At 33.9% G+C, this 27877-nt stretch overlaps 1 protein-coding gene across 7 annotated transcripts in view; it reads right to left on the bottom strand.

The window, feature by feature from the left end:
• Positions 1-11388: 11388 nt before the first annotated feature.
• LOC149065709 (alpha-tubulin N-acetyltransferase-like) overlaps positions 11389-27877 on the bottom strand; it is a 66127-nt gene continuing 49638 nt past the window's right edge. For 2 of the 7 annotated variants that reach the window (XM_089253817.1, XM_089253818.1), the window contains exons 3-8: positions 26757-26851; positions 22727-22895; positions 20848-20989; positions 14893-14924; positions 13192-13285; positions 12475-12616 (exon numbers count right to left, since the gene is read on the bottom strand). In XM_089253817.1, coding sequence (XP_089109943.1) covers positions 12588-12616; positions 13192-13285; positions 14893-14924; positions 20848-20989; positions 22727-22895; positions 26757-26851 — 561 coding nt within the window. In that variant the 3' untranslated portion in view covers positions 12475-12587. Of the gene's footprint in view, positions 12617-13191; positions 13286-14892; positions 14925-20847; positions 20990-22726; positions 22896-26756; positions 26852-27877 lie in introns of all 7 variants that reach the window. The other 5 variants (XM_089253816.1, XM_089253813.1, XM_089253819.1 and 2 more) reach the window with 5 other exon arrangements.

Raw genomic sequence — 27877 nt, 5'->3', positions numbered from 1 at the left:
GACCTGCGTATTATACTCACTGAATTATTATTATTACACACAGTCGAGTCACATTGATGTGGCCATTCAGACCGGCAGCGGTAAGATGGCCTGGAAATGACACAATGAGATGTTAGAATGTTGTAACATTTATCTAGATTAGGGGTCTTCAACAAATGGCCCGCGGGCCACTGGTGACCCATTGACGACATTGTGATGGCCCACCGAGAAACTGATTAGTGAAAAATGAAATCAGCATTCCACTATCTGAAATCTTGAATAATCGTAATTCTCATTCATTTTCGACATTCTAATCGTGCGAACAGTTGATATATCCAGGGCCGTCTTAAGAGTGTCATGAACCCCCGGGCCAAGTGGTTTTTCGGAGGTCCTACCTGGTAAATCCTAGAAAATTTCACCCGGATCTCATTTTTGTGAGGCCCCCGGGCCGTGCCCGGTTTGGTCCATGCGTTAAGGAGGCACTGGATATATCTGCAGAAAAATCAAATCTTGACCAGAATTCTTACTGGCCAGTTTCCACTTCAAATCAATTAGAGAATAATTTACAAAAAATTTCTGAATTTCATCAGAATTTTTTCTTATCAATATTGGTCGAGGGGTAAAACATTGGAATAAATTTGTTGAGGAATTTGATATTTCAAGATCAAAAGTTGGTTTTTTTTTTCAACATGAGACTGAGAGTCCTGGGTATTATTGTACAAAACTCTCAGAGTGAGCGAACTCTAAATTTGTCAAATTAATTAATAATTACTTAATAATTAGTGATTATTTATTAATTAATTATTGATAATTTTTTAATTTATTTATACCTTTTTTATTTTTTGCAAAATAAATTCAAATTTCACCATAACAACTCATTATATAGTCACCAGCATAGGCGTACACAGAATTTTCTCAAGGGGGGGGGGTTACGTTTTCCCTGCAAAATAACACTATAATCTCGGCTAGTCTCGGCTTGAGAGGGGGTTAAAAACTTAACCCCCCCCCCCCTTTTGCGGACGAAAATGGTCACCAGAAAGGAGGCGTTGCCTATAACCCCCGTGATTCATTCCTCTCATAAAATGTGGCCCGCGTAACTTTACGGAAATATTAATTTGGTCCTCTCGGATACAAGACGTTGAAGATCCCTAATCTAGATCCAAGCACACTGCAATCCATTCAATAACTGCCGAAGTTGGCGAATGATCTAAGAAGAGAACTCAGTTGGGTTCACATGTACACGATTGGGTTCAAGTCTGGGGAACTGGGGAACCAAAGAAGTACAGTACCTCGAAACTGTACTTCTTTGTACTTCTATTAGTTACGCCACCATTTTCAGACATTTCAAGGCCACGTGATATGGGGGCATTCAAGTATTACGTCAGCATCGATGGGGGAGGGGGTTTCCGATTTGCTGACTTTTGATGGCGGGGGGAAGAGGAAGGGGGGGTTTGTATAATGCTTACGTCATCAACTACACTTTATGAAAATATGAAATATTCTTAATGGCATCTTACTCGGTGCGCCAAAAAGGAGAAAAACCTTTCGATAGTTTGTGTGCACTTGAAGTAACATTCCCCCTATTGATAAGTGCCCTACAGAGCCACTTTAGTGATCTCTAAATGTTTCAAGTGATCTGGAAATGTGTCCGTTCCCCTTAAGTGCTCTGGAACTGTGCTACGCATCACTCAAGTGATCCGTAATTATATGCTGCGGATCACTTAAATAATCTGAGAGTGTGGCGCGGGTAACTTGAGTGATGTAGAACCGCTTGAGTGCTCTAAAACTACACCACATGTCACTCAAGGGGATCTCTAAATGTGCCACGGGCCGCTGAAATGCTCTGGAATTGTACCACGGGACACTAAAGCGATCTGTAAATGTGCCGCTTAGTTCATTTTTACAAAATTAAGTTTGAGGAGGGCAGACCGCATCAGATAACCACCAGGGCCATATTTGGTCCATGAGCCAAGGGCCTTTATGCGATTTACTATATATGGTTTTGAAGGTGGGTCGCAATGAATTTATTAAAGATAAATTTTGAGTTCACAGCCTTCAAACAGCGTTGAAATTAACAGAAATTGATTATAATAACATATAAAGATATCTTCTTCTGAAACGTCAATTTAAAAAAAATATTTTTTTGCATTAAAAAAATAATTTTTTTATCGTCGGGGGGGAGGGGAGACTTTATTTTTTTAATGCAATAAAAATATTTTTTTATCGTCGGGGGGCGCACGAGCCCCCTATGCCCCCCGTGTACGTCTCCGATCGCACCAATATGCGTAAGGATTCAGAGGGGCAGAGCTGATGACGACATTTTGCTGACAAGGGGGAGGGGGAGTGGGGGTCAGAGTTTTTCTGACCTCTGCTGGGGGGGGGGGGGTCAAAAATTCCTAAAAATCTGCTAACGTAATACTTGAACGGCTCCTACGTCGTATAACCGTTCTTGGATATCCCATGAACCGGAGAAAAAAAAATTATTGAGAGAGCATTGTGATCTGCTAAGATGAATTCATACTTTCCACTCCGCTATTAGATAGCCGCCATGGCACTTCTTGTGCACTATTGGCAGAACAATGTCGAAGAGGATATATTATGCTAAGTGGCGTCGGAGCCGGGGGCTGCTGTGAGTGTTCAAGCACCCACAGAATTTTGTAGAATACGTTTGAGCAACCCCTGAATTAAATCGCAAATGAAAATTTCTTGCATAAAGCTCAAGCTGAGCAGCCACAGGTCTGAGACACTTCCGACGCCTATGATTGTGCCACAAAGGCACTGCGCTACCTCGGAAGAAACAAATTATGACTTTGGCTAGATCAGTGGTTCCAAACCTTTTTCGCTATGCCCTACCTAAACATCTTGTAAAATTCTGAGATGCTCTCCTCTAACAAAACATACGTTGTGGGAACATTAAGCTTTTGTTTAGAAACAAATTTTTGAAATTTTCGAAGTATAAAAAGTCCCGATACTACGTTGTCACACTTTTTGAACCATATCTTGACAGCGAAAATGTTGAGAAAACTCAAAGAAACGGGCAAGAGGCCTAGGGCCGTAATACCAGAAACAAGAATGAGCTATCTATCACACTACTTGCCAATACGCATCTAGACGCGTGATTCACGCATCAAAATTAAATTTTACTCCTCTAAATTTCGTTGAGGAAGGAAAATACTCCTCAATTAACCTTCCTAAATTGAAAGTAATTTTTAATAGCTATTTCTAGTGATAAAAAAATACCTTTCTATTTTATCAAAAATACCCGTTATCAGTTTGAAAAGTAATTTTTCTCCTCTTCAAAATTATTTTTTTGGATACAACTGCTCTACCACCCATGGCAAGTGTGCAGTTTGGTTCCCCTACCCAGAAGTGAATTTATGGTTTTGCCGCTTGTGAGCTATACGAATTTTGCCGCCCTTCTGGTCCAATAATAATAATTCTAATCTAATTTTCCTGCCTACTCATTAATTCGCCGCCCCGCTCTATAACCCCTTCCCCCCCCCTGAAAACAAGAGCTTGTCTCTAAGTTACACTTTTGATAACTCACATGCTTCGCACTGTTTTGGTCACTCCCATGCTTCGCACTGTTTTGGTCACTCCCATGCTTCGCACTGTTTTGGTCACTCCCATGCTTCTAAGCCCACTCTCTTGGTCATTCAAAAAATACATACACTCCTGGTCGCTACCATGCTCTTAGATCCTTAGATCAATGTTTCTCAACCGCCGGCCCTTGGCAAGAGTCAAACCGGGCAGTAAGTGATTCATCATTTCATATATTTCCGCCATTCATTTCCTATTATTCGTGTTTATGACCGGGTCTTCCAATTAAAAAAAAAAAAGAATCCTACCGGGCTGCGGGCATCCAAGGGTTAAGAACCACTACTCTGGCTGAAATTCGTTTGGTCGCTCACTGACCCGGCCCTTCACTTTCAAGGCAGAGGCGGATTTTCAGTTTTATAAACCATGGGCTGTACAAATTTTTCCGCCCTTCTCCCATTCTACCAATTTTCTTGACCCACTGATTCCTCAAATTTGCCTCCCCACTGAACTTATCACACTTGGCTATAGGCCGCTATAAGAGCCCCTTATAAATACACAGTAATTTTTCCCAGCTAGCCGTCAAATAAAAGGCAAACAAAAATTTAAGTTCTCACTTCTCCAGGGCTGGAGCTCCAGAAATCCCTCTCACTCCCCCAGTTTCCGCCGTGGGAGCCTTGGAGTAGGTACTTCGGTGTTAACAAGGTTCAACTTTGTTGAAAAACTAAGATTAATTAACCGCTTCAATAACAAGCGATTGGCAAGAAATGTGGATGATCTCCGTTTGACGAATCGGCGATAAATATGGTGATCTTGTAAAAAAACAAATGAAAAGAAAACAGTATAATATATATATATATATATATATTTCTCTATATACTATCTCTACATTTCTCTCTTATTTGTAATACTTACAGATAAGAGAAAGAGAAAGTAAGGTACGAAGAGTAGATTTATCTTTTCACCCTCACCTACCTGTTCTTTCACTCTTATGTACATGTATATAGTAGAAGAATACATTGCAAAGATAAAAAAAAACTTTTTTTATAGGGTTGCAACAAAGTTTCGCGGGGATGAGGAGAGACGAAAGAAAATAGAGACTTGTTTGAATTTATTCCACTGACCTTTGGACGCAATATTAAGTCCTTGATCGTAAAGTGGTTAAAAAGTTCAATACTAAAAGGAAGAAAAGTATAATATGACGGCTCATCAATGAGAGCTGTAAAGTGAAAAAAGTTATCTGGAATAGTTATTAAGAATGACGAAATCATTTGGGTGTCTTTGCAGACCAGGGGTCAAGACGTACGACTCCGGTCGGGAAATCCCGGTTTCGAATACCGCGCGTGAAAAAAAAGGGTTTTTTTTTGGGGAGATCATGATCGAAGTGTTCAAAATTTTCAACGGTACGGATAGGGTGGACCATGATTTATTAATTCGCCGTCAATCAACTGCTTTTACAAGGGGACACCAGTATCGTTTGGTAAGGGACAATTCTAGGTTATGGTGTAGCAGGGAATTTTTCACTAATAGGGTGGTTAATAAATGGAATAGCTTACCCCCGGGGGTAGTAAATTCTAACAAAATGCGGCACGTTTAAAAAGAAATACGATAAACATGTTGGGATAAATCGAGAAGCCATCCATACTTAAATCAAGACAACCATATATACATTTTATGGGTATTGTATATTTTATCATGTATATAATATTGTTTATAGTTTTTGCAATTGCATTTTTAATTGGGCTGCGGTATTTTAGAAATATGACATCCATATTTGTTATGAGCATTTTGCCTGTTGTGGCCTTGTATTTGAACCACAAAAACGGGACTGTGTCTTTAAAAGCCGAACGTATGGTCAAGAACGTTTTCTTCTGGCCTTATAACGGTTTGCGGCTTCGGAAATTAGAGAAAGTAAAGTAGCTTACCTCCTTTGAAATTCGAACTGCTAAAATATCAGGTTCATCCCAAAATAGCCCCCTCCCACGGCTTTTAGGGGCAGCAAGTGAGGTAGAGCCACTCCTGCAGTTGATGTCAAAAATAAAAGATGATCACAACGTGACTCCACTAAGTACAGTTCAATTGATTTACAAAAATTTCGGTTATAAGTTTCTCAAGCAATAATGAAATTGTGATGTTCCGTGGACTCTCGATTAAAAAACAGATTTGGGCGAGAAACAACGCAATCGTCATTTTTAATTATTTTTTAGCAAAATCCAACAAGACATTGCTCCAAGTGAAAAGAGGCACACATCCAGATTTATGTGTTTTTTATTTCACGAGTCTTCATTCAACCAATTTTACTCAACCCTCAACAGCCTCTATTCCGCTCGCCCCGATAGGTACACGTACCACCAGGTACCAGGTTGGAATAACAGATACATTACTATACACACGTACCCTCATTAACTTTCTACCCTCATTCCTTTAATCAATTTTGGGGCTGCTCGGCTGAGGTCACTGGGTTGGAAGCGATTCCGGCACGGCATAAACTCTGGTACTATTGAGTTTTTCAACCAGCGCGACGCGTAGAAATGAAATATATAAATATCGAATTATTATATAATATATTGTATAAAACTACACAACATATACATATATTTCAAGATCTAGGCGAAATGAAAAATTTTGGAAACCGCTGCTTTATAGAACAGCAATTCCCAACCTGAAAAAGAAAAAGTTTCAAAGGTGCAAAACATTAGTTATGACACAATTTACGATGAGATATACGCATATCCTATGCATTTCTTGGAATAAGAAAGCCTCTTTCGTATTTTATAGGAGTACGCATGTCTTCTGCGTATTGCTAGGGGTTCGCAAGCTTCCCACGCATTTCCAGGGAAGTACTCAAAATGTGAAAGGTTGAGAATTGCTGCTCTAGCACCTTGTACCCTCACTGATGCCTCAGAGCATGTGATATGCAACAATGAGAATGGGATCCTAGCGATGTCTGAGCTATCACCAGCAGGGCCGTAGTCAGAAATTTCTTTCGAAGTGGGGGGGGGGGGGACATTTTACATTCCTTTTTTACATCAGGTTTTTTTACACTGGTCTTCCCTCTCGCTATGGTCTTTGTCACAAGATGCATCTGCACAGGTTCTCAAAGAGCGAGAGTGAAAAGGAAAAAATTAACTAGCTATTGAAGACAATTTGCCTTCCACTAAGCACAATTTCAGAACTGCTGCCACACATGACTTTTTGGTGCGTCTTACTACAATAAATTATGAGCTATGGTTTATGTTGTGCAAAGAAGACATTCATTTTATTAACTGTGCACAATCCCTTTTGAACCCAAAGATAGTTGTGTTGTGTCAGAATAGTGTTACTGAAAGCTAAGTGTGTAAGAGTATGTCCAGCTTTGTACCTGTTATAAGTTAGCAATTAAGTGCTGCTCCCTATTTTTCCAATTAAAAATAACACATTCATAACGTGTGAAAAATGTCTGCTTAATTAATTTTTTTTCCCTCTGTTGTGTTTGTTGCTCATTGTAGGGAAACTTTTTTTCAAAGAAAAATAACCTTGCATTTGCACCTCAGAATTGGAAAACTAGGGAAAAACTTAAACCAACCACCAATATCTGCTTGCAAGAAATCTACCTAGACATGAACTTGTATCCGGACCATGTTGAGCCTGAGAACTTCCTATATTTCCAATAACTTTACACCTTCGTAAAAGAATAGCAAAAACCACACACACACACTAGTCTGCCCAAAATATTAAGTAGATTTATTATAATAATATTAAGTATTACAATATACTAGACTTGAACGATTTTCTGTTTGATCGGTTCTTGAATTCAAGCACAATTCGTAAATATCACAGGATACTTCCTGAGATAGAAACTATTATTGTGTGTTAATCAAGTAAGAATTTCCGGTCGATCAGACACCATATATAATTAAGCTGAGCTGATTTTTGAGAAGAATGAAGTATAAACCAGCCCGGGAAATAGCTAAAAATTAAAACTATGTCAGTGATTTAGAAATGAAATAATACAGGAATAAGACAAGTTAGATTTTATATGAAGCCATCAATTAAAAAAAAACCTTTTCCCAATACAATGTGTAGGAGTACCACAATTTTGATCAAAAAAACTTGCTGAAAGACAAGAATTTTTTAAAAACTCTAGCTCCAATTAATTAACATTTTTACAAGTATTTATACATTAACTTATGTACATTGTCAGCCTCCACCAATCACGTAACTTTATATTTAGAGAACAAAAAAAAGCAATAAACCAAAATAAAAGAAGAAAAATCATTTTAATTATTTCATAGCATACAAAAAAGGCACTTGACATGTCTCAAACAAAAATAACACTGAGATTTCATTCACAGTATAACCCTAATTATTTAAATACTAAGGAGACTAACATGATGGAATGTATAAAAAATATCATTAACTCTGAAAATTGAATTTTATATACTATATTTTGTACAACAAATAAAAAAAGATCAATTTAAAACTGGGTGAGACAAATGAGATCATTGTAACACACTCAGGAATGATATTGCTAAGTAGTATCTTGCTTAATCTCAAAACATCATGACACATTAAGTCCAAGACAATAAATAAGCTCTAAGTCTATTTCAGCATAAAAACACTCATGCAAATAATTAAAAGGGGTTTTTGACATAGGGATATTTACACATGAAGGGAACTATTAATATAAATTATCATATTTCAATTCTAAAAACCAAACATGAAAGAAAGTAAAAGACTAGGCTAACAAATGGAATGAGATGTAAAGAACACATTGAAACAGAGCGCAACAGAGAAAAAAATATCATATCCCACTTAATATGTGTTCATATCAACAATATATATATTTTTTTCCTATATATGATTTTTAAAATTTAAATTTTAAAGCTGAAATAAATAAAAACTCTTTTACACAAAGATTTAAGAATCACATAAGTGGTATGCCACGAAACAATACACACACAAGTAAGCTGCCACAGAGTATAAAAGGTTACTTTCATTTCTAGAATCTTTTTGTTAAACAACACAAATACATTATAAACAGGTATCTTCACCATAGATGTTAGTGTCAAAAATGTAAATAAATAAATATATATAATCTATATGAATAAGCATAAAAAAAGTAATAAATAAAAAGGAACAAAAACAGTAAGACTATTTTACACTATGAACAATTTCAGGTAGCAAAGTAATGTAAGTGCTATGCGTGTGATTGATTGTGTAGAAACAAAATTTTATTTTTGAAACACTGAAAAAAAAACTAAAAAATAATCCTCAAGATTTTCAATTGTGAGGAAATAAAACATCCAATTTCTAACAAAAAAACAAGCTATTATATATAAAAAACTGTTTCTCAAGGATGGGTGTCAAAAATGTACATGCAAGGTAATTAAAATGTTTTTTGTGCTCAAAGTATCTCTGATATGATTTTTCCTTTTTGTGATCCTAGGACCTGTTAGGTTTTTATGCACCAACTGCAGATCTCAAGTATTTTTTACTCTACATAGACTGACCAGATTACAAAAAAGGTGTGACACTTTTATTCTTCAGAAATCAATATTGCTAGAAAATTTTCTTTTTATTTCGAAACAATGGAAGGGTAAAAGCTCAAAACTTATTAGAACTTATATCTTAGTTTTTTTAATATGATTAATTAACAAATTTAATATGATTAATATTAGTACATTAACTGCTACCCTCAAATACATAAATCATATTATATACAAGATTGAAATCACACAAAATATAAATTTATAAAAATATTTCTATTGACAATTGAAACAGAACATTTTATTTGATTGCATATGATTATTTGAATGTAATCCTTTTGAAAAATCTTTAAATAAAATTTAAAAAAACCTCATGAAATAAATTTTCAAATAACAGTCTTTTTTCTCAATTTACAGGAATTTAATCTGTATCAATAATTATAAATAAATTTATATGCAACTGTTAGTAAAAATTGTATTAACATAATAACTGCAAAAAACCTCAGTTCTTACGAGAGAGAGAGGACTCTTCATGATAAATTACTACAATAACAGTTTTCTGTTGACTTGGTATAATAAATGAAGCTCCTGATTTCAGAAATTTCGATTATCACTATATATGACCAACAAAAATACACCTTTTTCTATTGCGTATATCTCACTAAAACACACCACACAAAATTGAGAGTTAAATGGTAATGCAAAAAAAATAAATTAAAAGATATTACAATATTGCACAAGTTATTACTGTGTGTTCAGCAGTTTTATTTTAAATTCATTGAAACAATCATTTTTTATATTAGTGTAAAAAACTTTGAGAAATAAGTTTTTAGATACTGAAATATATGAAGTAGATAACAGTTTTCAAAAAATTAGCAACGGAGATGGAGAAGCCTCTCATTATCTCGATTAAAAAAGATCAAGGAAGATCAAAACTCTAACAGTGATATGTGCCAAAGCTAAAAAAATTTTTAAAAAAGAAATACAGAAGAAAACTCCACCACTAGAGTAGATAGAACTGTAAAAATGTCTATGGGAAATGACAAAGCATAAAGTTTGATCTATGTATTAATATTTGATTATTTTCTCGTTCCTATTCATGTTAAGGAATGAGAAACGAAACATAAATAAAATGCTTCACAACATCTAAGACTCATTAGGTTATACCTAATATGTATATTTATAATAGTTTGAGTGCTTTGTAATTTAGTACAGTCGAGCTCGCTTATAATGAACAAGGATATTACACATTTTTACATATAACAAAGTTTTTCCGAGTCCCATGAATTTCGTATTGCTTATCAATGCTATTTTTATTGCTTATAATGAACATCGATTTCAGCAAGGTATGCCTATAACGAATTTCTGACCAATTTTGAAACATGACATTGTCAAAAATTTCTTTGTAATCTTATCTAAACCTTCTTATCTGTAAATTTACCTTTCTGTAACTGATAATGACTCCTTTATTTCCTTGGAAGGCATTATTGTAGGGCTGTTTTGGGTACTGAGAAAAGAAGTAAAATCCTATTTTACTTTTTTTTCTACTTTTCTCTGTTAAATCCAATTTTTTTTGCAGAAATCTTCATTAGGAAAAAGAATTGAGGTTATTTATTCCCAAGTATCTAACTTATAAACCCCTTTTAATGCACATTTGCCATTCTCAAGCTAGATTCGAACGTTGGTTGCGATGTTAATTAGTTTCATCATCGCTTGCAAATTAATTTTGAAAATATCAAAGTGCAGAACAACACTAATTGCTTCAAAGATTGTAGCCATACAGTGTGTAAGAGCTAAAAATTAAAAAAGGAAGTGAAGTATCAAAAAAATTTGTTGTTACTTTGTTATTCTTTCTTTAAACAGTTTAAAAAGATGAAATTTTTTTCCGGTGATAAAGGGATTACATTTTGCATTCTTATTTGGCAAAAATGATTTCAACACAAAATTTTCAAAGTCCACAAAAGTATCAAGATAAAGTCAATGATTGTGACACACATTTTTATTGATATCATCATCAACACAACAACCATTTTCAATCCACTGAAGAATGAGGGTCTCGTCTAAATTTTTCCATTTTGCTTTGCCTGATGCTTTAGACATCCAATTCACTTCAGCCATTTTTCTGATCTCGTCGATCCATCTTGTGTGGGGACGCCTTCTCGGACGTTTAACACCACAGGGGTAACAATCTAGAATACTTGTAGTGCATCTGTTGTTTGGTTCCTTATCCAAGTGATTAGTTTTCTGTCTCTCCTTCTGATGCCTAGCATACATCTTTCCATATTCCTTTGTGTTGTCTGCAGCCTTTATACAAATACAATGCCACGCCAGGCAAAATGCCCAACGAGGTGGCTGAGAGTTGTATCGTCTTGCTTGTGAGTGTCAATGTTTCAGCTCCATAAGTCAGTGCTGGTAGCACACACACTGGTTAAACACTTTTCTTGACGTATTCAACTATATGTGATTACTGAAAAATGTATGTTGTGCAAGTAAAATGTTTTATTTTGTTTGAATGCATCATTTTTCAATCCGGTAACGAATATAACAAAGTTCACATATAATGAATAGTTTCACTGTTTTTTTCGACTTCGTTATAAGCGGGTTCGACTGTATATTTTATAATTTAGTAAAATACATTAAGTCTACTTAATGATAGTTGATAATACGGTGAATTTCACTCTCTTCCCTCATCAAGACTAATTAGATAGAATGATCTAAAAATTAATTACAGTAAACTCTCACTAATTTGCCACATATTAGACCAGTGTTGTGCAGATTAATCAATATCACTGAACTACTGGAAAGTAGTAGTTTAAAAAAAAGTAGTATAAAAAAACAAACTAAAAAAATAACCTTTTGCATGCAGAGATGTTTTTCTCTTCCAGGCCAGGGTCACAAGGATCTGTTTGAAAATGCTGGATTACTGAAAGGGCCAGACCAGCACACAGCCTAATTATAGAGTCTGATAATGCATTTATAAAAAATATTGTCCCACAATCCAGCAGTTTTGCAAATCAACATTAGTTGTTCAATAGAATATTGTCAAATTGCAAGACATCATTGTATATATAGGCTATGTGTTGCCATTCTTTTTTTTCCAAACCCCTGAGGAGGGTGATGTATTTAACATACTCTTAATATATATTAGTACAATTTAGAACACTGCAATGTAATAGTTTGCAATGGATATTATGATATAATTAACCACTGAACACACAAATTACTGTTTTTAAGGGAAGAAATTTTTTTTTTTCATTTACTGAATGAAGAAAGTAGATTTGATTACACTTTTGAGAGAGTTTTTACTCTTAATGTTTAATGTGATCAGTCACATGACATTTAAGTACAATGAAGCTCATAGCTTCAAGTCAAGTGTTGTGCATAAAACCTAAGAAAATAAAAACTAAAAATGTTAACACACCGGGCATAGATAACATTCTTTGATTGAGAAAGTAACAAAACAACTATTTCCAATACCATTTTACAGTCTTTCCACAGAAAATTTCAAAAATGACAGCTGTTCATACTTGAGCTCGAGAATGGATATGCGTAAATGAAAAAATATCTGAAGATATTCTCTCCTGATGCCCTCATTTCATGAGGTTATTTTTCAAATTCCAACTTTGGAAATTCTAAAAATATATATAATAAAATACATAAATAATTCAGTTATTAATTGAATTAATAAATCAAAATATTTAATCAAAATAAATGATTTCATCATATAAATGAGATAAAATATCTTAATAACTGAAACATTAAATGCCATGAAAATTATGTGAATTCTAAATTAACTGATGTCACAAAAATTTTGGAGCTCTCATCAATTTACACAACTTTTCAATTTGATTTTCAATCACAATTTCTGCTCTCCATTTTCAAAGTATACAAACAAACAGAAATATAATTAAGTTATTTTTATTGAACAAAATCTTTAAAAAAAAGTTGGAACATATCAATGACTAAAGAAATGAGTGATTGATGTGCCTTTAATGACCATCTCTTATGAAGATGCTCAAAACAAATCTTATGATGGTCATTAAAATTATGAAAATGATAATGCCATAATAATCATGATAATTTCCATTTTTATAAATTTAAAACAATTACTCTTTTTCCACATCTAACATATTACAGTGTAAAAGCAACTAGTTTGCAAATGATGAATTTTTTTAAAATTCTAAATAAATTATTTAAAAAAACTCACTGCTATTACAAAATATTAACCTTGAAGGTCCATCAGAAAATATCTTCTCTTTGTAATTCTCCTCATCAGCATGATATTCCCCATCTATACTCTGCTAACCAATTGAAAAAAAAAGTTTTTGCTTTACTTGCTTTACTTAATTGGTTCCATAAAATAATTATGTAAGACAATTGAGTGAAGCTAGTTTAATATAACATACGTAAGATAGGAATAGGGGTTTTCTTCAGAAGAATAAAAAATGAACTTGACTCTCAGCAGCAAAATAAGTTTTTGTGAATCAAATAATTATTCAAACTTTTAAATAAATCTCATGAGTTCATGCTATGCAAATGAATTTTATTATTAACGTTTACTTCTGACTGTCCTCGATTGAATGATGAACAAACTGGTTCAGGTGAGTGTGTTTTTATCTCCTGAAGAGTATATATATATATATATATATATAGGATAGACTAATATAACTTTTTTAATGAAGCAGTTGAAATTTTCTACTGGCGAGCAGCATTCTTCTACCCTTTATAGAACTTTGGTAGCAAAGCAAAACAATTTTGAAACATCCCTTGCAAATATGACAATTCTAGTCTCATCAGAACTGTTTCCCTTTAATTAAACTGCCAATGCTTTACTAAAAGATGTTTATAAGTGAACTGTAGTTAGTTGGATCGAGTGTTTCATTCATCATCGTCATGCCCCCTCCCAAGACTTTCAAGAGTGTCTATGATTCTGTCTTATCTTTGATTTTAATTCTAAAAATGAACTTGAAAATTAAATCCTGAGCAAATTTCAGTTTGCGATTTCTTAAAATGAACCCTTTAAGTGGTTTTTAAAATTTTCCTGATCCGCAGTATAAGTGACACATTGGAAATTGTGAAACCTACAAATTGCCACCTATTTTCAAGAATTTTTTTTCAGATTGCAAGCTGATAACTGCTTTCTCCCCAACAAGAAAACAAGGATATTGACTCCGCCCATCGCTTTCATTTTCCTCACTATGTATATGTTATATATGTATATAAATTCTAGGAAGAGAAAAATACTTTAAAAAAATTCTGTATTTCTTTCGCTGAGCGTATATTTCTTTACTGTGCTAAAAGAAAGGGAGAAAAACACAGTCTCTCTTGTTCTCACTCCTTCTCTATCTACCTTAAGCAAAAGCTGACTCTACCCAGTGGTAGTTGACTGATTAGAGGGGAAGAAGGAAAACATGTTTCACAGTAAAAACAACTTCAACAGGTTTTTAGAAGCCAAGATATTTTGGGGTGGCTGAAATAAATCAGATCGAGTTTCATGAGATAATTAAAGCAGATCAAGTTTAAGAAGATATCTCAGGATTGCCGCTGAAAGGGTTAATTTTTTGAAATAATGTTATAGTAGAATCACGTAAAGCAAGGATTTTGTATAATATGTCATTTATGATTCAAAATTAATAAGTAGTTATTTAACTGTACGTAATAAATAAATTCTGACACTTTACTAGTATAAAAGCCTAAAATAAAGACATTTTTTTTAATCTAATGACCTTGCTGTTATAACATAAGTACCCCTAGGATTTACCAATATTCAGAATTTTACATGATATATATTACTCACTCGCTCACTCTCTCTCTCTCTCTCTCTCACACACACACACGCACACACAAAATATTTAAATTCTTCAAAAAAAATTCAAAATTCAATTAAGATATTCTCAATTTCACTCACCATTTTGTGAACATATATTTTGTCTGGGATGGCTAAAAAAAAAGTGATATAAAGCACTACTCAGTAATACATTTAAAAAAAGATTATATACAAGAACATTCAAAATATCTAAAAACAATAATGTGCACAATTTGTGTCAACATGTTCTTTCCAAATAACTCTTTATAAAAATATTGTATATTTCTAAAAAATAAAAATTATTACTGTAATACACAGTTTTCTTTGTTTGACTATGATGCAAGTTAATTCGTTCAGAGAGACGGAGTAATTCCATAGATGACTTGCTCCAAAAACTTCCTTGTTTGAGATTGTTTAAAATGGCTTGTGATTGAATTTCTCTCGCTTATCTTCATTAAATAACATGATCTTTAGTGCCTTGAAGTTAGTCAGTCACTAGGGTTTTAGTAATTTAACAATTTAAGCCTCTTGCAGATGTTCTTTTCGAATTCATTATTTTGCAGTGGTCAGTTGACCAATGTTGGTGCTTGTGGTGGTTCTTTTATCTAGATCATAGTTTCCCAAACTTTTAGTCCCATCTTCAAATTTTTTCTCCTTCATCATCCTCTAACACAATTAATCTCATAGGATCCTACGTTATATCCGTAGCTTCTATTGCCCTCCCCCCAAGACCATTCCATCGCTTACCAGTGGGCCATATTTCCCACTTTGGGGAACACTGTTCGAGATGAATGGACAAAGTGTTATTTGGGGGACTTGTTCCACTAAATAATCCAATGAATTACCAAATCCAATGATCGTGGGACTCACTCTCACCACATGGTCGATTGTCATGTATGAGCTACCTATTTCATGATGAAAGCTATGATGTGTATGGTCTTCTTCCCACCTACCTTCCTTTATTGAGACTAACCTCTACCTAGTAAAATCAATGTGATGGTCTTCTCTCCGCCATCCTTGCTTCCTGGAATGTTTGAGACTGTCATCTGATGAATCAATGATTCGTGAAAAATTGAGAAGATCAACAAAACAAGTGATCTGCAAGGCCAGCTGACCAATAAAGATGTTGTATGGACATGAATGAGCTAATCCAAAATTATGGTGAGAGAATTCAATTCAATTACAAACCATATATTTTTTTTTAATTTGAGATCAAAGTTTATAATGCAAAAGTTTTCAACTTTAAATTGTTTCTGAAGGTTTGATCAATATTGATTAACTTGAAATTGTAAATTTAACAGGAGTAAACAACTTGTGCAGGGCTCCCACTCAAAAAATTAGAAAAAGTAGAAAAGAGCAGAAGTAGAAAGTAGGAAGGGGGAAGGTAACCCCATTAGACCACATAATCATAGAATAATAAAAATTTAATTTTTTTTATAGCACTATTTGAGTATCCTGTGAGATTGACTCGAGCCAAAGAAAAATGGCAGAAATGACTTGGTTACAAAAACAATTTTTGGCCAAAACAGTGTACTAGCAACCACAGATAATTCTTTTCCATCTCTCTTCAAAATATAAATTACACTCCTTTTTGGACTCTTCCACAGTCCAGTCTGCCAACTCTCTCCAACAAAGCACAGCAAATTATGAAGACATGTGCATTTTTTAATAATGATGCTCCTTCTAGACCACTTTGAAAAGCAGAGTGCAAAATGTGTAAATTACAACATCTGCTGTAAATAGGCCAAGGTGAACTGGATGGTTTTACTGCACTGTCCATCCTTTAAGGCATGAAGAGGCATAAACAATATTTACAATGCTCAGCAAAGAGCTTGTGGTCGGCTGAAGTTGGTTTTCTGTGGTTCCCAACTTCAAGGCGCAAATGCGAGCCGATCTCCCCGTTAAAAAGTCTCGCCACAGAGAGCAACAGTCCTACAACGGTAAATCATTCAACCATAACACTTCACTCATAGTTAGTAAAACTGGGGGCAGCACTACACATAACAAGCATTACACAGAAACAAACTATACGTCAGGTTGCACTACACGTACACGCACATTCCCGCATTTAGATTCGTTGGGGGGTTCCGCGGGGGGGGGGGGGGGGTGCATGTGTGGTGTAGCAGTAGTAGGTAGGGGCTCGGGGATCCATGATGTTCTTAAGTCAGCCACCTCGTTGGGCAGTTTGCCTGTTGTGGCGTTGTATTTGTATTTGTATTTGTATAAATGAAAGTGCTTAATTTGTCAAAAATGATTGCACTGGAATTGAACAGTGTAATGTAAACAAATCCCTTTAAATAAAAATATAAAAGACAATTGAATGCTATTGGATAGCATCAGAATCACCAAACCTAGTATAAGCCTATGTATCCAACTGCTTTGTAATGCACTATTGTTCCACCTATACAACAAATGTGGACTATAATTTTGAATGATATGCTAGTTATGGTCCAAGACCATGAATTAGTAAATATAAAATTATTTTTTCCATCCAGACAGAAGTATTTAATGACTACTCTACTTGTTGAAAACCTCAGAATAAGCAAATAAAAAATTAATAAACTAAATGGTCCACATACGCCCTCCCCCAAATAACTTTGAAAATGATACAATTTCTGCTTTGACAGAATCATTAATTGCAATCTATTACATTTCTAATATTTGGCAATATATCGATGATTCCCTGCTCAATTAAAACCAATTACATGAATTTTGTTGATAGGATTTCAAAAAGTAGGACACAACCGAGAAAGTAAGACTAGGAAACAGTTATTTTCTGGATATTTTGCTGAGGTGAACTCGGAAAGAAAAGTCATCATGTCTCCACCGGGACTCAAAACCAAGCCCTCTTGCATACCGGGCAAGCATGCTACCATCTACAGGACTGGAGACATGACCCTGCCTTCCTTATTTCATGCACTGTGGCGTGAGACGCTGAAGTAGAGGCATTAGCCTCTTGCCCGGCATGCAAGAGGGCTTGGGTTCGAGTCCTGGCAGAGACATGATGACTTTTCTTTCCGAGTTCACCTCAGCAAAACATCCGGAAAATAACTGTTTCCTTGATATCTCGGGCTGAGAAAAAGCTATCTATTTCACTCTAAAAGTAGGACATTTTACCAAAAAGTAGGAAAAGTAGGACGAGTGGGAGCCCTGAACTTGCGGCAAAAATTTTTTTTCATATTTTCTCATTTTGTTTACTATCAATTGGTATACAAAAATAAAACCTGAGAATTGTACTGTATGATACATCACAATTTTCACCTTTCTGGATTTGACAGGTGTCAACAAACAGGATCAGATTTCAGAGACTAATTATCCAATCCAAGTGAACCAAGTGTGTTTTTTAAAAAGGAGTGCATGAGATAGAACTCTTTTTAAATTCCAAGTCTGTATCTTGAAAACTCAAAAGATATGAGGCTGTGAATTTGAAGATTTTCAAATTTTCTTCAAATGCTGTAATATATGAGAGCAAAGTACAACCAGAATTACAAAAATTGGGCACAAATGCATAGAGCACAAAATTCCAAAGTAAATGACAACAAAAATGCAGGCCTCTAAACCCGATGCAGGGTTCAACCCTAAGGTGTCTTCAAAAAACCCTTTCTTTAGTCTTTACTTCACAAAATAAAACTTCTGACCAAATTTCATGAGTATAGATATATAGCAGTTTCAGCTTGGCATTTCTCTATGTTACCTTTGGAACCCCTTATGGGTCAAACTTCAAACAATCCCTTCTTAGTTGGTCTTCACGTTATGAAATAAAAGTTCTGACCAAATTTCAGGACTATAGCTTCAGTGGTTTTGGCTAGGTGTGATTTCTCTATGTTACCTTTGAACCCCACTTATGAAACCCTTAGGGGTTGAATTAAAAAAAACCCTTTCTTAGTGAGTCTTTATGGCATAAAACAAAACTATTGACTAAATTTGATATTCATAGTTTCAGCAGTTTCGGCTCTGTGATGATGAATCAGTCAGGACATGTTATTTTATATATATAGATAAAAAGTAACTTTTTATTTAGTCAACCTGTGCTAAAAAACCCAACTAGAAGGTTTTTGCCATGTCTCTTCTGAGAACAACAACAAAAAATCCATGTTTCTAAGCAAAATATTTGCTGAGATATTTGAGTTTCCCACTGAAAAGGTGGGAAAGAACAGCATAATGTACTTTTCTGATAGTTTATGCTATTCTTTCCCTCATTTTCAGCGATTTTTTTTATTCTAATATCCCAACAAATATAGCACTTAAAAACACGAATTTTTTTTATTAACTGCAGGAGAGATGGGCAACAACTCCTAATTGGGTTTTTAGGACAGGGGGTCACCAAATAAAATGTTTACTTTTTTATTTTCATAACTGTACAACTCATTGCAATATAAATGATGTATCTGAAATCTACATGTTATTCGGATAATTTTTAATAATTATTGGATAATTTTTTCTAATTGCATGCCTCTAGGATCCACGGTTTGCCAGTAATCTGCCACCAAGGAAATTAAAGTATCACCCTGTAGGCAATGTTGAGCTCGAACAACTCAAGAGGCATTTGACAAGCCTGGGTGAAGTATGGATGTGTATTACAATTTTGTTTACATTGCTGACGCATGTAAACATAAGCTAAGTTCTTCATCACAGCCTTTTACAGTACAAAAAATTTTATTTTATTATACACGATTGACGTTTTCATGAAAATAACTGTGCCAATGTCCAAAACTATATGCTTTTTTTCTGCTCACTGAACATTTTTCAGTTTGGAAGTGAGTCACTGAAACAGTTATTTTTCTTTGTGACACATGTGAAAGACACATGATGACATATCAGACATTTAATTTCTTGCAATAACCAGGCAATCTTAAAGATGCAGCTATTTAATTACGCTAGAGTGCAAAATCAGAAGGATAACTGAATATAATGGCCAATTCAATAGTAAGATATCTTCCAGTTCAAGATATTTATCATCATAAGAACTTGATATGGTCAAATGTTGACAATTAGCTGGAAATTTAGTTTAACAGTTTTGCCCAAAAAACAAACATTAGGTTCAAGAAGTGGGTCTATATATTCTGTACTTTCTGCCTTTTACTGAACCTCTTAAAAATTTGGAGAGCTGTGCAACCATTAGGGATAACCCAAACCCCATATCAACAGACCACCATGATGCAAACTTTGCTTTTTAAGCACATTCGATAGGTTGCTCTGTGTGATTCTGTCTACATAAAAATTCATCAAGAATCACCAATCAAATTATAGAGAAATGCACCAGCACACGGAATCGGTGCCTAGTCAATTTGGCTCTATATTATACGGGCATAGCTGCATCTTCAAACACACTCCTCTGAAAGTAAAAGTGAGAGAAACACAAACCATTCACTACCTTATATGGAGCTCTTTTTTGTTCAGCCTTATAACACACTATGACTTCAGGCATTCCACTGACTTCCATAAGGTTTAGCTGTTGCTTGATTGTTTCTACATACTATTAAGCTCTTTTAGTAGATACCACAGTTGATATGTATGCTCATTTAGATGCCATAGTTGACTAACGATAAACATTTCTTGTGTCACTAAATTGTCTCCAGAGTTTAGAAATAGAGTTATTGTACAATTTTGGAGTCCCAAGAGACATCTGACTGAAACTGTACTGTGTCATCTCTCTATCCCTCATCATTGCTGAGATTTCTATGCTCAACAAATAAATGCCCCAAAAACATTTCACACTTTGTCAATTACACTTGTAGTACAAAAACAAATGAATGTACTGTTTCCAACTGGTTGCTTAATTTTGCATGTGCTTTCACAGGCTCTCGACTTCATCATGATCTCATTATATGTATGAACAATGTTTTCTACCATAGAAAAAATTTTGATCAACTAAAATTTTGATTAAATTTTCTCACTTAACCTTTAGTTTTGCACAATAAAATTTGTCAAGCATAAAATTCTATTTTTTTCAAAGCTATATAAGTTAATGTATTTGTGTCAAAATGCTTGTCAACAATCTTTTTACAATTACTGAAATAAAGATATAAAATAAGTTTTAACTAAGCAAAATCTTACTGCTATCAAAAAATTCCCTGTAAATCACATAGTTGTTTGGCTGTTTTATGAAATTCACCAAGTTGTAACACCTCTTTATAAATTCCAGAAACATCTCTGATGGACGATCAACAGCCAATTCTTTAGGAGTCAATGTTAAATCCTAAAAGTCAAGCAAAAGATAACTGAAACTACTTTGTCATTCATAAGATTTATGATGAGAAACTTATTTAACTATATATGGACTAAATTTACAAACCACAAACTAAAATGAGAAAAAGAATTGCAAAATGACAATATTGATCTAATGCAATTTTATACAACTAATAACTTCCAGGAAAATAAAATACACCAAAAAAATCACAGAACAAAAAAAAACTTTTTTAGGAAAAATGCTGCACATTGATATAAGCCTAACCAACTTCTATGAAGATCTCTTAGACCAGCATTTTTCAAAGTGTGTGTCGCGGCTGCTAGAGGTATCACCAAGAGGTTAGGGGCAATGCGCAACCTAGAGATATTAATTTATCATCATTATTATTTATTTCACTAAAGAAGTATACAAACATACATGAAATTGGAGACAACTGGTCATCCAAGGTATGTGCCTATTTATGATTTGAAGTGGTTTTTTTATAAGTGAAAATATATCTACTAAACTATTCTGGAGAGCTGTGAATGAAACATAAATTGGGCAAGGGAGCCGCGGGTAACAAAAGTTTGAGAACCACTGTCTTAGACTAAATAAAGTTTAAATGAAAAATAAAATACCCTATATAGTGTAATACTTAATTTACCTTTCAATTTTGTTTTAACTTGGAACATGCTCTAATAATAACCACTTAACACTACAAGGACTAAGCCAATCATTTTCAGTCTTTAATCTTGGTTCATTTTTTAAATAAACCAGTTTCTTTGGAATGTTGAAATTTCACTTTTTTTTTAAATACTGATCTTGTCTAATTATTATGAGTTTGAAATATTCATAATTTTCAGAAATTGAAAAAGAAAAGAAAAAGCAATTGAAATTTTTTTTAAATTATGAAGAAAGCATGTGATTAAAAGGAAAGTATAAATTTTTATTGTAAAAAAGGGATAAGAATCTCACTAAAGGAAAGGCCTTTTAATCTTATAAAAGTCTCATTAAAATCATTATAGGCTACAAGTTTTGATGATATATATTTGAATAACACAAAATGTCATCTCTTCAGCTATTTCATAGTTATAAGAAATAGCATGAAAACATTTTTCACCACAGTTCTGAAAAAATTAGTTTATTCTTCTACAGAAAAAATTATTGTTTTATTTGAAAATGAGTTGGAGAAGCAATAATTTCTTGAAGATAGAAATTAAAAGTCTCTGGATCAATAGGGCCTCCCATTCTGGAACCAGGACTTCTAGACTGAAATCTCTGATGGGTCCTGAGGACAAATTTTTTTACAGACTCCCCTAGAGGAGATATAAATATAAATGAACCACATCTCGTAGGTTGGAAGAGATTTACATGGAATCGCCAGTTTTTGCAGATGTTTAGTAAAAAAATTATAACTTTTAAACTAATCATTGAATAAATTTGAAATTTTTTATGTTTATAAAATAACGTCTTTTTTATAATATTATATAGTATCACTTGCAAACCAATTTTTTTTTGCCAAAAGCTTGTACATAAAGTGGTTAATTAACCATATGTTTCCAATTGAGAAATTTTGTTGTTAGCATCTTGATTTCCGATAAAGCTGTTTTCAATATATATATCGATGTGCAAATACATGAATACATTGTATCATGTACAGTGATGCAACGAAGCAACAACACATAAAAACTCATATCACAAATGATTTCTAAATTTTGAAACTCTTAATCATCAAAATGATAGAAATCTGTTCATAAAATGCATTACCATCAGCATGCTTTCATACAGCTGGCGCCCAAATCCTTGTCTCTGCAAAGGTTCGCAAACAAAGAAATCTAACACACAGATTACAGTCCTTGGTGATTTGATAGGAGTATCTCCATCAGTCAAAAACAGATTTTTCAAACCAACTTTTAATATGCCAATCACATAACAGCTATAAAACAAAAATAACAAATTATGAATGTAGAAAAAAAAGTTGTAATACAATATCTCAAACAATATATACAGTAGACGCTGCTCACTAGAATCACAGATAATATTAGCATTTGAATAATCCACAAAGTACAGAATGGACCTATACCATAACACCTTCTCATTTTGGTTTATATAATCAATGGTCGTTATAACGATCCCACGTTATAGTGATCATTCCATTACAACAACCGGCAGGATAAGTCCCATATAATGACTATCATATATGTTTCCATCTGATATAATGACTCTCCCAATATAACATCTGTTTTTGATGGGACAAATGAGGTTGTTGTATCATGCGTTGACTGTATTATGAATTTTTGTTCATCCGAAGTTTAACTTTTGCACATCCTGAGGTGAGGTTGAAAGAGACTAGGTTTATTTTGGATAGCTTCAAGTTTATGTTGGATATAGTTACCAATCAGTTATTGTTATCAGAAGCCCCATCCTGATGTGATCATATTAATTGCTGTACACTGTATATCGTGAAAAAGAATATTATATTTTTTTGCACATTGCATTGTCCAAGTGTTGAACAATGTTGGTTTTACTTTCATCAATATTTTTGAAAAGTCTGGTTTTGATAGTTGCTAAATAATGCTTGACATGCTTAAGTTTCAGAGTTTGATGGAGAAAAAAATAGTACTGCTATGCACATTAGATAAACTGTAGCACTACATACTTATTAGTAGAGTGAATAGTACTGCATACAAAGGGTTTTTATTTGAAAATTCATTGAAGTGGTCTTGTTTGCTGCACCATAAATTGAAATATAGATTGAATACAGATAGTGCAAAATACTATGAAGGGTAATTTAGCCCCCCCCCTAATTTTGTATTCCATTGTTTCCATTCAATAGGACAATATTTTTTGTTTATTTCTCTTGGGAATTTTTACCTCACCATTTTTTATGCAATTAGAAAAAGAGAGCTTTTTTTCTAAAAGTTTGTATCATCATCCATGTATCATTTTCATAAAAATTTCTTATTTATTTACACTTATTTCCATATCTTTAACGAGATCATCTCCCTTCATGCATTAATTTCCTAAAAAATGTGACCTGAATCTAAATTGAAGAGCCACACTTTCACTTTATAATTTTTTTTAGAAAAACAATACTCTCAGTAATAGGACTGTTTTTTCCCTTACATATGCCATATACTCATACAAAAAAAAAAAAAAAAAAAAGAGAGGAAAATCTCACATATATATAAAAGACCATTTTTGTGATGGTTTCACTGATGAAAAGGGTCAATAATGATAATTTTGTTCTGTGTTTGCAGGCCATCTGTAATGACAGAATGTGAACTGCACAAACACTTGAACCAATATCTGCTAAAACACATACTAAAGTGGATGTGAAATGTAGATAGCTCACATCTTAACCCTTTAAGTGGTATTGGTGAGATATCTCACCTCCTTAAAAGCCTCTTATTTTTAGCATTCACAAGTCCAGATATTTTGAAAAGTTGATTTCTCAATGGGAAACACTTTTTCCTATACCCCTTAGTTCGCACCTGCTGAAAATTGGAAAAAAGCTTACTTAATTAAAAAAGATATGGCATTTTAAAGGGGTTTAGTGGTTTCTACTGTGCCACTTAAATCTGTCGCTGCAGAAGTACACTTATTTGTACTTGAGTTTTTAATGGCTTTAACTCTATAATGACCAGATCGGCCGAAGTCGGCCGAGTAGGTCAATGCCCGTAACCGCCTCAAGTCGGCCCAGCTAGGGGGTATGGGTATGTTTTGGTGGGCTTTTGTCACCAACGGGGAAGAAGGTGAAAGCTCTTGTCAGAGGCAGGAACGGAAAAGACAACTGCAACGCCCTATCAATGGGATTTTGAAAGCTGATGTACTAGAATGCTCCTTGAGAATGGACTGATTATATCCTAGTAAAGTTACTGTCTTCCTTACTGACACGGTAGACCCTCTCACACAATAGACCTGTATGGATCACACCTCCTTACACTCACACACATGTATACCAGTCAGAAAGATAAGGGTACTCAATGCATTTTACAAAGAGATAATACTGTGAGGAAAGGGGTGTGTTTTCAGTATATATATATATAAACAAATTATCTCTCGAAAATCCATTGAAATGAAAGGGTGAACGTCAATGCAAAGGGTAGCATGAATAGAAACTCATGGAGAAAGAGTGGGGACAGGGAAAGAGGCCGAAATTTGGACGAGTCCACTTCGAACACAAAAAACTTGGTATTTTCACGAACCTCCCAGGTTTTCTACCTGGACATTAAAGAGTTAATGATACTTTTTCCAAATTAAGACTTGAGGTACGGATATAAGGGTATCTGACCCAAATGGTCCTAGTAAAGGTATAAACCCAAATTAATTAATCAATTTTTTCGAATTTTTTTTCTTATTAAAGTGCATTTTGATATACATTGAACACAAATCAATTGAACTTTTTTTACCTTTTTAATGGTTAGTTTTGGCTCGGGTTTGAAGAGGTTAAAGAGATCATGCCGAGGTTATCATGAGAGGTTAAGATCATGCCGACAACACAGTTATAAAAATTTAATTTTTTTGGACCTGTCAAGATCATATACTTCAGAGGGTTAATACTGTTGATATTATTCTAGGAAGCATGGAGAAGTTTTTGGTTAATAGAATTTATTGAGCTAAGTTTATTATTTTACAAGTGAATAGAACGAAAATGTCAAACAAATTTTCCCATTCAAAACAGTTGTTCATTTTGCAAACATGTTGTGTAAGAGGTTTTTGCAACTTGCAAAAGAACAAGAGCAATATTTTGAATCATGAATTAAATGTTATCCTTCATCCTAAATAAGGTGGGCAGTATAAAATGAAGATATATGACGGATGTTTCAAAAGTAAGTTTTACATAGAGATTAGCTGAAAGCAAAGGATACACATTTTCAAATTGTCCTGAACACATGCCAGAAGGATTGAAAGTAGAGGTAAAGGGGGCACATGCACAGAATGCTGGAAAAGAAAGATAAGCAGCAGACAAACGTACCCATGCTGAGCCAAGTTAGAAGCAACATGGTGGTAAGAGGTGCGCTGGAAATGAGTTAAAAGAATGAAGTGCATGCCAGTGTGCTGTACAGTTGGGCACATGGGTAGTGTGTGACAGATATCCATAGCCATATACAGTGACATATAATGTTCCATCAAATAGTTATGTCATTTGTCAGCATTATCTGGACACCACTGCTGAAGCAATGCAGAAGTCCAATAGGCTGTCAAGAGTTTTTTCAAGTCACAGGGTATAGATTTGTGCAAGGAAGGTCTTTTCAAGTTGATTGCATGGTAAAACATGGTACACATGCATCAATTTCTGTGGTGACTACATAAAAAATAGCCAGAAGATTGCCCAGGAAAAGCAAAAGACAAAACTTTCTTCTGGACATAGGCAGAGATGGACTTGAAAGTCTGGGGCATGATGATTATGATGTCAATTCATATATACGCAAATTCATTAGATCAGTCGGCTTTACCTCTGATGCTGGGGGCATTGCGGTCCCCCCACATATCTCCACCCATGCTTCTGGAATATCCCTCAAATAAAATATTTTTATTTCTCAAATTCTGTACATAATTCACAGCATAGCTTGAATGATAGAATATAAATAAAATGAAATAATTAGATTACTGAAGTTTCTTAACAGATGCTGTGTAGAAAGTATGGTAATGTTGGGAAAAATATCAAATGAACAATACCAAGCGAGTGAAGAGTAATTTAAATAGATGTATGACAGAGAGAAATAAAAATTTATTTGGGTAAAAATGAATACACTACATGCTGCAAAATATAAAAGTACAAATATAGAATCACCTATCAGGTTTCCTTTCTCCTCTCATTGTATACAATTTGTGATTTGAGTTCAATAGTTTTCCATATGTAGTTATTGAGTCATTAAGATTTTGTGCCTGGAAAATTTTTTTATTTTAAAACACAATAAAATAATAAAACACACATAAATAAATAATATTGTAAATAAATTTTCTTCAAAATTTCTTAAAGAAAACAGAGTTGAGAACTAAACCTGATATTCAAAGAAATTTTTAACACATTTTTAAGACAAATGAATTTAGTCATTTAAGTTTTATCTATTTAATTCATTTGTCTTAAAAATGTGTTACAAATTTCTTTAAGTTAAAACCAGGCGAAGTTTCATTTTGAATAATAAACCTGACATTTTGTCTGTTGCCAGAGGCACTGATATGAAAGAAACATTGCTGTGCCTAGGGTTGGCAGATGTCCCACATATATGGGATTCAATGGCATATGGAGAGAGAGACATGCACTGAATATTCATGAATTATTGGGGATTTAGGCCCTTCTCCACAAAATTTATTGAGGAAACTCAAGTGACCTAAGCCACAGGGCTTAAAACCTAAAAATATACAGTTATCTATACAGAATGACTCCAGCTGCCAAACTTTACTAAGAATTTAATACCTTTTAATTAATATGTGCATGATACAGGCCTACATACATATAAGCCTCTCGTGAATTGTTGGCTATAGAAACATACTTTTAATTAGAAAAAGTATCCAAATAATGTACCTATTTTTGATGTCATAATGTCATTTTACTAACAGCTGTATATGCACTGAGATACAAAATTCAATTTTTTATATGGTTCCCCTGTCCTCTGACTTCCACATATATAAAGCTTTTACTTTGTGTCTTCTGAGCCCAACAATAAAAACTCTATAGTTGTAAGCGCAATGTTGGTCGATATATTTGAATTCAAAAATAGCTGAAAATGAGGAACAGTACATAAAGCATAGAACAAGCCTGTCTGTTATTATATGCTGTCATTTCCCTCATTTTCAGTGATTTCTAAACTTCTATATCTCAGCTAATATTGCACTTAGAAACATGAATTTCTCTCTTTTTTTAGCTCACTAGAAAAAGAGCTACAACTTTTTAATTTAAAGTTTAAAAAT

This window comes from Pholcus phalangioides, unplaced genomic scaffold (genome assembly GCF_987345545.1).
Source record: "Pholcus phalangioides strain wild (caught in Gottingen) unplaced genomic scaffold, Ppha-v1.0 ptg000039l_1, whole genome shotgun sequence".
Taxonomy (NCBI): Eukaryota; Metazoa; Arthropoda; class Arachnida; order Araneae; family Pholcidae; genus Pholcus; species Pholcus phalangioides.
Note: the sequence above shows the minus strand (reverse complement) of the source record. Positions and strands in the feature narration are given on the sequence as shown.